This window comes from Pteropus vampyrus, unplaced genomic scaffold, assembly GCF_000151845.1.
Source record: "Pteropus vampyrus isolate Shadow unplaced genomic scaffold, Pvam_2.0 Scaffold725, whole genome shotgun sequence".
Classification (NCBI taxonomy): domain Eukaryota; kingdom Metazoa; phylum Chordata; class Mammalia; order Chiroptera; family Pteropodidae; genus Pteropus; species Pteropus vampyrus.
Window position 1 is genome coordinate 105,795 of NW_011889506.1, and position 11,249 is coordinate 117,043.

The 11,249-nt window shown below is 53.6% G+C and overlaps 1 protein-coding gene across 1 annotated transcript; it reads left to right on the plus strand.

Moving 5' to 3' along the window:
• The first annotated feature begins 2,517 nt into the window (after positions 1-2,517).
• Positions 2,518-10,531, plus strand: LOC105309353 (serine/threonine-protein kinase MRCK beta-like). Its single transcript, XM_023526156.1, has 3 exons — positions 2,518-2,604; positions 6,038-6,121; positions 9,855-10,531. The coding sequence occupies exons 1-3, from the start codon at positions 2,542-2,544 to the stop codon at positions 10,065-10,067; spliced, it is 360 nt and encodes a 119-aa protein (XP_023381924.1). The 5' UTR covers positions 2,518-2,541; the 3' UTR covers positions 10,068-10,531.
• Positions 10,532-11,249: the final 718 nt, after the last annotated feature.

An 11,249-nucleotide genomic window follows, 5' to 3' on the forward strand; every position in this document is an offset into this window, starting at 1 on the left:
AGTCCTAGAATTTCATCCTAAAGATTCTGGTAAAATAGGAAAAAAGCTGTGTGCCTGAAAATGTTCGTTGCAAATTTATGATGCACCGTAAGAAAATAATTTAAAAAATTATATGTTTAACCTGTGTGTTCAGTAGATACGTGATTCAAATTGTCGGCGTGTTGACTTAGTGAAATATTATACATCTGTTAAAATGATCATTGAGTGGTATCGAAACATGCACATGGAACAGAAGATGCGTGCACGTCGCCCGTGAGCACGGGCACAGCGGGGACGCGGCCGAGCTGACGGGATCCGGGGCGCAGTCACGGGTGGCCTTTCCTCTGATTCGTGAATATCGCCGCTTGCTTTGCACATGTCAAACTGGCTCGCACGCTTTTTGAGCCTTTGGGGTTTTCTAGAAGTGTCCAGAACGGTGAGTTGAACCACTGCCAGAGAGTGTTCCCACAGTGATAGCGCATCCGTGACTGGTTGGCGTTACCTCCTTTCCAGATGCTCTCTCGTGGGAAAGTAGAACTAATCAGATTCGTTGGGTTTGTTTTTCTTCACGGTAAAATGAAAGGGACTATTTGGTTCCCCCCAAAACACCAAGAGAGGTTGTGGTCTTTGGTGACTGTTAGAACACGCATTGCCATTAGGAATTTTGGGAATGGTTATTTTTGGTGATATTCGAAAGAAATAAAGATGAACCATTGATGGTCTTTAAGTTGCAGCTCAAGGATTTTATTTACCCTGGACTTTAAAAAAGTGACGCAAGCGCTGTGTGTGGTTTTCTGCTCTCCGTGCTGACGGGTGTTTGCTGCGGTGGCGGTGGCGGTGGTGGTGGCGGTGGTGATTTGCGGTTGGCGGGCACCGGGCATCCGGTGCCCTGGCTCGTGGCTTCTGGTGGTGGCTCTGCCACTCCCTCTGCTCCTGGGAGGAAATCATGCAAACTTCTCTGGAGCAGTCTCCTGGGGCCCCGGTAACAAATCAGAGCAAACTGGGGGCCTTAGAATAACAGAGATTGTTTTTCTCTCTCACAATCCTGGAGGCCAGAAGTCCAAAAAGTCAAGGTGTCAGCCGGCCACACTCCCTCTGAAGGCTCTAGGGGAGAACCTTACCTGCCTTCCAGCTTCTGGTGGTGGCAGTGTGGGGGCACAAAAGATGAACTTCCTCCCACCTTCCAGTTACGCTGATTGTGCCAATCAGATTAACGTGAGAGAGTAACAGAAGAAATTATCCAGATGTTATCACAGGTGTGCATGCGGGGGGCCCGTAGGACTGTGAGGCCCGAAGACGCGCTGGGCAGTTGGGGTCTGTGTGCGTGCCCTTGGGACTAAGGACAGGGGGCAGGAGCCTGGGATTTCAGCGGGCAAGCAGGTGATTTACAGGTAGAGGAGAAGGAGCCAACAAGTGGTCAGCAGGTTCTTGCTGAGCCACCTGGAAACTGGGACACAGAGGGAAGTTCGACAAGTAGGCTTTGCAGGTGTCTCCCTGCCTGCTACGTTCAGATGCTCATGACACCGATGTGATGCTCCCTTCCTTTAGGTGTTTCTGTCTGAATTTCTTCAGGCGGGTAACGGGAGGGTCAAAGGTTCTTTCTGAGTCTCGTGTTTCTGAATAACCAGCTTAAAAATCAATATCTCAAAAGGCATATTTGGGGGTGGCAGGTTTCTGTCCGCAGTAATCCTCGGCTTTTAACTGAACCATTCCAACCTGTGCCTCCGACTTCACGTGGCTTCCCCCCTCTGCGTCCAGATTCCCCCTTTGCAAGACCACCAGCCATTCCTCCCCGTCCTGCTTGTGTCCTCATCCCGACCCCACTTCCAAGTATGGTCACATCCAGGGCTTCTGGGTGGGCATGATTTGGGGGCGACACTGTTCAGCCCAGCACACTCTCCGTAGAAACCTGGCTCAGTTTTGTCCTCCCCGAAATGTGGCTAATAATTGAATTACTCTCAGAGTGGACGTGTGGAACAGGTGAGCGTGCCGGTCCCTGGCTGGGGTGACTGTCGGAGGCTCCGCGTTTGAGACCGTCAAGGATGGTTCTGGTTGTCCGGGGCATCATCACCTGTGCTTTCCAGACTGTCCGTGTCTCAGAGACTGTCGTGTTCCCCGAGCCGTCCCGTGGCTCCGGCCGAGCCGACAGGTGCGTGCAGCGCTCACTCACCTGGCAGCCTGGCGCGTGTGGTGCTCACATGAGCTGCAGCAGCTGCAGAGCAGCCGGGGCTCTGCTGCCGGCCAGGGCGACCTTCGCTTTCGCAGTTCTCACCAGGGGGTTTCTGTCCTGATGGTATTTGTTATAACGTATGGACGTGTAGGTGTTAAAGATGAACAGCTGTATTAATTTAGCATAAGGACCGACTTCCTGAAACTTTCCAGATAGTAAACATTTTTGAAGTATTTATTTAAAAAGTACATTTTTTCCTTAAAAAAAAAAAAAGAACTTAGTGGAATACCCCAATCAGTTAAATTTTTACATAGTATCATTGTTCTCAAGTAAATTGTTAATTTTGCTTTTTTAAATTTATAGCTAAACCATTTACACAACTGGTGAAGGAAATGCAGCTTCATCGAGAAGACTTCGAAATAATTAAAGTCATCGGAAGAGGCGCTTTTGGCGAGGTAAGATGGGCTTCGTTTCGTTCATTTCGCATCGTTTGCCAAAACCACAGCAGCTCCCATCGAGCAGTGTTACGGTCCTTCCGTTGAATTTGGGGTGAGGTAATTGTGAGGTGCATTTGGAGAGTTCTTGGACAAAATCCGAAAGGCAGAATTGAGAAAAGTAAAAACGAAAGCCTGTGACTGGTGAATTACCCTGAATAGTGTTCAGACCAAAATGATTTCTTACAGATAAGTTTTTTAAACGTCCATTCGTTAATTGAAAATTTCCTTCACAATGCGAGAAGGGCAGAATCACTGTCGTTCCCATTATTCGTTGCTGCCGCCATCAGTCCCCGCGCCGGCTGCGCGTCTGGTCACCTGGCATCAGGGAAGAGAGTGGGTCGTACGGCAGGCTCCCCAGGCCCCCCAGGCCCCCCAGGCTCCCCAGGCCCCTCGCCGGGGCGGTGCTGCCTCCAGGGCTGGGCGTGTTGAGCTTCCTGGGCCGGACAGTTGTGACTGGGAGGCTGTGGTGTCTGCAGATGGCGCGCTCCTCCCAGGCCGTGTGTCCAGCAGCCTCCCTGGCAGAGGGCGGAACCGCGTGTTGCGTCCGGTCAGTCACCTCACGAGCTTTGCCTCTTAAACGTCGAGCGTGTCAAGTCCTGCGCTTAGGTTTTCCCTCAGCTCTCCCAGGCCGGGACCTGTGCACATTGGTTACTGAGGGAAAAACCCAACAGCAGAACACTGTGCCATGTCACAGCCACATGTGTGCCTCCCTGATAGAACCTGCTGGACGTGACTGGACAGTGCTGCACACCGCAAGGGGCGTTTGTTGTGCAGGGTGTGCGTTTGACACTGTGCACACGTGAGAGACGGCAGACAGCGGGCTCACGGGATGGCTCCTCAGCCCTGAGGTATCATGTGACTGCTGAGTTGACACAAGACCTGTAAAGTGTCTTAGAAGACATCTCGTGGGTTCTTCTGCAGTAGGCACTGGGAGGCACCCTCCTCCTACAGAGATGCTTAAGAAACTGAAGTGAGAGCGCCCTGCCCGCCCGAGGCCTGGGAGCAGGCGTGTGCTGTGCCCCTCCGTCCTCGGGCGCTGCCCTGGCCCCTGGCAGACGCCGCCCACAGGCCCCCACCGCTTGTCCTCATGCCTTGCTCTCCCCCACCCCAAACCTGTCTTCCTGTCCCCATGTCCGGCCCTAAGAGTAAGTCTCACCCAGGGGCAGGGGGAGGGAGAACAGCACCCCTGGGGGACTGCCGGGGGGGCCTTCTTGTCCTCTGGGGTGGCGGTTCCTCCCAGGCCCACCCAGGCTAACCTCAGAACTTCCCTGGACCCAGGACGCCTCAGCCAAATTCAACTTATTATGGGCTGGGATGGGACTGGGGGGTGGTCTTTGTTTTTCAGTGAGGTATAAGTTCATGTAAAATGCGCAGATCTAAGTGTACGGCTTGAGTTAAGGCCGATGTCTACGCCTGTGTAACGAGCGCCCCAGTTAATATAGAACGTTTCTATCCCCTAGCAAGTTCCCTCTTGCTCTTCAGACCCCCACCCTGTCCCTTAAGCCCCTCCTGTCCCCAGGCACCGCCTTTCCTGATTGCCACCAGAAGGGAACTTAGTTTAAAGAAACCACAGGGAAAATTGAGTTCTGCATAGAAGTAACATCTCTCTGAGCTGTAGGCAGGTTTTCTAAGGTATGGTTTTCGTTGTTTAGTGAGAAGGAGAAAGCGTGTTGAAATCAAATGTGATTCGATTCAGTATGTTCTTTTGCTGACCGCCTTCCCTGTGCCAGGAGCTGTGCCCTCAGGCCCTGGGTCAGAGCGGTGGTCAAGGCCTGGGCCCCTACTGAGCTCCGCAGTGACAACGTCCGTCCGCAACAGAGTGCCCTGGAGGGGCAGGAAGGGACTAGGGTCGAGAGCCGCCACCTTTAGGAGGAAAAGTGAAGAGACTGGAGAGAACATGGTGCCAGAATCGTTTACAGTTATTTTTAGTGCTTTTCTTTGCCAAAGAACATAATGCAGAGCTCGGTTTTCTCAGTTTCAGGGCAGATAGATAGCGGTGATTATTTTCCATGTTCCTCCCGAGCTGGGAGAAGCACGTGCTCGCCGGGTCCTGTGCAAAAGCCCTCTCTGCACCCGCTTCCTCCCAGGCTTTACCAGCTTCCGTCCCCCTGCCGCCCCCAGCAGCACCATCCCTGCCTGGCCTTGTGGCCTGGGCTCTGCACGCCAGCCCTCCTCACCCAAGTTCTCCGGCCACCCGGCCATTCTGCGTCCAGTCTGGGGTTCCCACGTGCTCGCCGGTCCTCCCCTGCCATAGCTAGAGCCTTGGATTCTGCAGCCAATGTTGCTGCCCGCCCCCCACCGTCTAGTCATGCACCTGCAGTGTGTCCAGTGTCAGCTTCTCTGTCTCTGATGGCACCAAGCAGATCAGAGAAACGAGGACACGTCTCAGTGTTGGGACCAGAAGTCCTCTTCACACGTGGTTCTAAGCGGATTATTCTTCCCTAATGACAAGCCAGGGGGTCACATCAGGGCGTGTTCACCGTGGACGCCCCATCTTCAGGCCCAGAGGAGATTATATTTAATCATGACCGTCATCGTAGTGTGGTCTTCAAAAGGAGTCACCTGAGGTGAGACCGCCCCTTGTTGGGTGCGTTACTGCACCCTTCCGAGCCTCCTTCAGATCCCACAGCTGTGACATGTGGACGTTAAAGACAGCACTGCGCACGTTAGCTGACAGCATGCGGGTGGCTTGCTTGGTGCGGTTCCTGGCGCGTGGAAAGGGCTCAGTGACGATGTTACCGTGGGATGTACGTTGTTTAGGAAGCAGGGACATAGATACGGTTTTGTGATGGAGACTTAGGCCAATGAATGACTGGCTTACATAGGGCGGAAAGTGCCATTTGATGGTGCAAACAGCACATCCAATGTTGGTAGCGAGGGAAAAAACTCACTGAAGATTTGGCAGCGACCAGAATCCAAGAGGACTTCCTGGAAGAGGCAGCGCGTGAGTTGCACTCTGAAGCCAGCACGCTGGGTGCTGTGTGTCTCTTGCCCTTCTGAGCACGTTCAGTGGGCCGCGAGAGGCAGACATCTGCGCGTCAGCGGGCGAGTAGCAACGAGCGTGAGGGGGGAGCGTGGGGCCACTGAGGAGTTTTGAGTGTTATTATGAAACTCTCCAGACACACCCCGAGGTAGAGGGCAGTGAACCCCTCTGCACCCCGTGCTCAGCCCTGGAGCTTTTTGAACTGAGCAGGCGCGATCATTCAAGTTGCACTGTGGCTGGAATCAAGTTTCGATGCTCAGGATGGCAAATGGTTATTCACGTGGAAATCTCGTCTTCACAGCTCATCTTCCAGACTTTCCACTCAAGATTTCGCTGTAGTTATAGGACAGTGCGCTTTCGTCTTGTTCTGGGAACTAAATTTTTGTGCAACTCCCATTTGTATTGCAGGTTGCTGTTGTCAAAATGAAGAACACTGAACGGATTTATGCCATGAAAATCCTCAACAAGTGGGAAATGTTGAAAAGAGCGGAGGTGAGTGTGGCGTGTGAGTAAATCCGTAGACGGGTCCGTGCGGGAGGAGAGCGAGGCCGCAGCCGCGGCAGAACGGGCCCTCGCAGGTGTGTGAGTCCCGCTCGGGCAAGTACAGGTGGGTGGCTGCTGCCTGGCAGCTTTGGTCCTCATCGTCTTCCTTCTGCGTCCAGCCTGCGACAGCTGTGCCTGGCCCCAGCTCCCCAGCCCCGCCTCAGCCCTGCTGGCGTAGGCGAGGCGTCCTCTGGGTGCCCGCAGGCTCACCCCCCATGCCGCAGCTCCTGTCTGCACCCCCACCCCGTGTCCCTCCACTGTGTCGGGCCAGGAGCCTGCCTTCCAAAGCCGCCTGGCCACTGAACCTCCTGGCTTCGCCCTTTCTGATGCTCCCCATTACTCACCTTTGTCCTCGTCTTTGACGCCCCCCCGGCCAGTGTGCACTTAGCACCCGTCCGCGCTCAGGCCGCCGTCGGTGGCAGGGCGGCTCGCTCATTCTCGCCCTTCACCCCACAGTTCTGAGCCGGCCCTTTGCTTGGCGGGCTGTCCCCTGGGCTTGGCGGGCTGTCCCCTTTGCTTGGCGGGCTGTCCCCTGGGCTTGGCGGGCTGTCCCCTGGGCTTGGCGGGCCGTCCCCTGGGCTTGGCGGGCTGTCCCCTGGGCTTGGCGGGCTGTCCCCTGGGCTTGGCCGCCGCCTCCTTTTGGGAATCCCTTCTTTGCTGTCCAGCCTCTCTCATCCTGGCGCTCTAAACCCCCCTTGTTATTTTAGGGGGCCCTTCCCTCTTTTGTTCTGGAAGTCTTATCCTCTGATGGGAGCTGCCATCTTGGGCAGATCACAGTACAAACTATTGCTTTGGGTCGCACCGAACTCCTGAGCTTCGGGTTTCGCCAACTTGGCGGGTGGCTTCTCCGGCCTCCCGCTGGCACCTCACCCCCGTCCTGTCTGAACCTACCCCACCACTCTGTTTGCTAAGTGCTCACGCCCACTTACTGCTCAGTAAATGCATGGTGGTCGACTACACAGCGACCGTTTGGCAGCCGCCTGGCCTGAGACATTGCGTGAGTCTGCCTCGGCCACCGGCCTCGCGCAGCCTTGGAGCTGCACCCCAGTCGCGTCCTCGCCCTGCGGGCCTCTCCCCTCCACCTTCACTCCCACCTTTGCATCAGCTGGCCTCGGTCCTGGTGGCCCTGCTTCATGTCACCGCTGGCACTCTGGCGAATACAGGAAAATCTGTGGAGAATGCAGTTCTGCCGTGGGGAAGAGTAGCAGCTTCTGCTCCATGAAAGTTCTGGGGAAAGAGGCAGCGGTAGCAAACCCCATTCAGTCGGTGGTCTGCAGGAGCGACTGATTTATGAAAGAAGACGGCCGAGCCGCATTTAATGTGACTTGTTAAGCTGACCTCCAGAGCGGGGTGTGTGTGTGTGTGTGTGTGTGTGCGCGTGTGTGTAAAAATTACACAAGCCCTAAGGTTAGGGGGAGGTGGTCTCTCCTTATCATGCTAGTTAGTGTTTCCCCAAATGTCATACTGAATGAGTACATTCTAATAGTAAATATTGCTCGTTTAAGTCTTCTGACATAAAACTTATTAATTGGCATACTCAAAATAGTCCAAGAACGTCGGCAAACCATGGTGATTGTCCTAGAATATATCTAATGGGTTCTGCCAAGATGTGTGATGTGTGTACGAGCATAATATGTAGATTGATATATAGTGCTGGTTAAAGTACTTTATCATTTTCTTCGTATTTAGTAGGCTTATGTTAAACATTAAGTTGTATCATACTGACTTCTAAACCGTCTTTGAAAGCGTGAGGCCAGCAGGAGGTGCCAGGAGAAAAGCTGCAAAGCCGCGTGAGTTTGTAGCTGGAGACGAGGCTGGGATTTTGGTTCAGCCCTTTTGGTTATTAAAAAAAAAAAAGTCGTGAAAACTTCTATGCTCTTAAAACAGAGCCGCTGAGTAATCTGTCTGTTTCCTGTCCGTGGGTCCCCATGCTGGCCACCCCCAGTTTAAGAATGGCTTTCACGCTGAGTGTCCCGGGGGCTGGAGGTCCCGGGCTGGCCTCTTTCAATGTCCCCTCACCAGGCCCCAGGTCTGGGTGGCCGCTGGCGAGGGCGCGTGGTGATCCCTGAGCACCCGTACGTCGTGAGGTGGGTGTGGGCCATGTGAGTCCTCTGTCTGCTTCTCGTTAGTGGAACCAGGACACAGCTACCCCAGTCATTTCTCTCGAAGAAAAAATTGTTTTAAAATGTTTAGAGTAGTAAAACTTCTGGAAAAGTTCCGAAGGCCAGTGTGAGACTCTGAGAAAGCAGGTAACTCATGCTTCGCACTGCAGGCCCTGTGTCGGGCGCTGTATTTCTACAAGTTTCATATATAAGGAGTGAAAAGCTTCAAGTTACGTGTTCAACATTATAATTATGCCAAAGACCTGGTCACTTTTCTTTTTTAATTAAAAAGAACTTGTGAGTGCTCGTCGCTCCCTTCCGGCGCCCCCGCTCACTGGGCACCCCCTCTCTCTCCGCTTGCTCTTCTCGCCCCCTTCCGCTTCAGCGGCTGTCATCTCGTTCTCTGCGGGTCTGTTTCTGTTTCCTTTGTTGATTTATTTTGTTTTTTAGATTCTACATGTAAGTAAACTCATATGGTATTTCTCTTTGTCTGTCTGACTCACTTCACTTAACATAATGTTCTCTAGGTCCATCTCTGTTGTCACAAATGGCCAAGATTCCTTTCTTTTTTATGGCTGAGTAATATTTCATCATACATATGTGCCACATCTTCTTTATCCAATCGTCTCTCGGTGAACGGGCTGCTTCCATATCTTAGCTGTTGTAAATAATGCTGCAGTGCAGAGTTCTGTTTGAATTAGTGTTTTGTTTTCTCTGGATAAACACTGAGAAGTGGGGTTGCTGGGCGGCTTGGCTGCTCCGTTTGCAGTTGTCCGAGGAACCTCCACACTGTTGTGTGTTGTATGTTGTGTGTTGTAGCTGCACCGGTTTGCAGTCCCCCCAGCAGTGCACGAGGGCTCCCTTTCCTCACACCCTCGCCTGTGGTTACTTTTGAATGAGATGCCCCTTGTGTATTAAAGCTCTTTAAAAAAAAAAAAAAGTCTAAAAAGTAGTCTTTTACCCATATGCTGTAGGCTGTGGGTTTTCATAGTAGAATCCTGTTATGATCCTGTGCATCAGTATACTGCAGGTAAATTATACTTCTTAAAATTAACCGCCTCAGATGAGTAAGCAGATGTGTGCCCCATCCTGCCAGCCAGGTGTCTGCTAGACTGTGGGTCTGCGACAGAGAAGGGCAGGCACGTGGGGCAGCTGCCTTGAGGAGGTTGACCTGGCGGGCAGCGATGCCGGGGGATGGGGGGCTCAGCTGGAAAGTCAGGTCGAATTGCTTATGCTGGTCATAGAAATGGCATGTGCGCAAGGGGTAGGCGCCAGGCCACCTGGACGTGTGTTCCCAGCAGCCCTCAGCATGGGGGGGGGGAGTGTGCGGGAGCAGGAGGAGCAGAGATGCGCTCAGCCTTTCAGCCGATGAACACTGAGGGGCAGGTGGGGCCCGCCCGGGGCATGATGGGGCACCCGGCTCCAGGCGAGTGAGGGAGGCCAGGCTCCCTGCAGCCTGGGAGGCAGGGGGCACTGTCTGCAGAGCCCCTGTCACCGCAGGGACCCCTCTGTTCAGAACTGTGCTGTGCAGGCTGCTTGTCCACGTGGAAACACACCGACTCTCCCCTGGCTCTCCACAGACGGCTTGTTTCCGGGAGGAGCGCGACGTGCTGGTGAACGGCGACTGCCGGTGGATCACCGCGCTGCACTACGCCTTCCAAGACGAGAGCTACCTGGTACGTGTGGCCGCCGAGCGCTTACCGCCTGTCAGGCGGCACTTGCTGAAGGCCCCTGGTTCTTTCGTGCTGCCGTTTAAAAAAGCAAGAAGACCGTTGGCAGCGGACGTAGTTTAAACATAAATCTGACTAGACGAAACTGAGGGGTTCGTTTTAGTGTAATCATCAGGTGGATTTGGGATGTCACGTGCTTGTTTTTCTCTAATCACTAGATAACGTGATTATCCGTTCACGTGGTTGGTTACCTTTGAGTAAACCGGGGCTTTAAGACGTTTTCCACTTTGAATTCCATGTCAGAATGAGAAACTGCTGTGGGTTTAAAATGCGTCAGCCCTCTCCAGCGAGTGGCTGTTTCCGCCTCCCTGTGCTGGTCTGCAGTCCTCCCCAGGCGGGGAGCTGGCCTCCAGGAGCCCTCTGGACACAGTGTCTGGGTGACCCTTGGTTTCCATGTTCTTGTCATCTGTTGATTCTTCTGACTCGAGCTGGGGCTCGCTTCCAGTGTTAACTAATCAGCTGTGACACGCATGTGCACGGAGTTGCGCATGGAGGTTTAATAAAGCAGGCACGGCACAGTCAGTTCAGAAGGGAGGGAAACTGGACCTTGGGCTCAGGCACCGAGTCACAACTGCTTCGTTAGCACTTTTAATTCTGAAAATGACGTTCCAGGTTGGCCCACACCTAAAAAAAAGTCCACACCGCACAGCCGTGGGCGGATGGAACCCCCTAGACCTTGGAGAGCCTGGTCTGAGGACGAGAGCTTCAGCTTCCCTCCTCTGGCCAGCGCGTGGCCGGCAGTGGCCGCGAGGGCCTTTGCGGGGTCACCGCAGCCTCAGGGCGGAGACCTAAGCTGTACCACAGCTGACTTGTGAGTTCGTTGTCAGTAACGTGCTCCATTTGCTCACAGCAGCGGTGGAATGTAGACTCTCTCTCATTCATCTTAAAATAACCTTTGAAACCTCAGAGAAATCCCTTCGATTCAGACATCTGCGATTAGGTAAATTGGTTTGTTTTACTCTTCATTTAGAATTGCAAACATTCACAGTTGCTTTGACAGAAGGGGCAGCTGGTCCGGGGTTTTCTCACTCACGCTCTCCAGTGACCCCTTGAGTTAGGCACTCACGATTTTCATTATTTCATAAGAGGGGTGTCTGGGGCAAGGAAAGGTAGAATCAGCTGCCCAGGGTTACCACGGGGACACAGATCGTGCCGCGGGCCCGCCTGGCGGGAGCGGTGCCAGGGGCCCTTGCCCTGGCAGACGGCACAGGCCTCATACTCCGAGGCCATCTCCACGTCAGCCCC

Bases quoted from the DNA above. Each gene is read 5' to 3' on its own strand.
- LOC105309353 (XM_023526156.1), top strand. From the start codon at position 2,542: ATGCAGCTTCATCGAGAAGACTTCGAAATAATTAAAGTCATCGGAAGA. The intron at 2,605-6,037 runs GTAAGATGGGCT...TTTGTATTGCAG, and splicing joins GAAGAGGCGCTTTTGGCGAG to GTTGCTGTTGTCAAAATGAA. The intron at 6,122-9,854 runs GTGAGTGTGGCG...GGCTCTCCACAG, and splicing joins AAATGTTGAAAAGAGCGGAG to ACGGCTTGTTTCCGGGAGGA.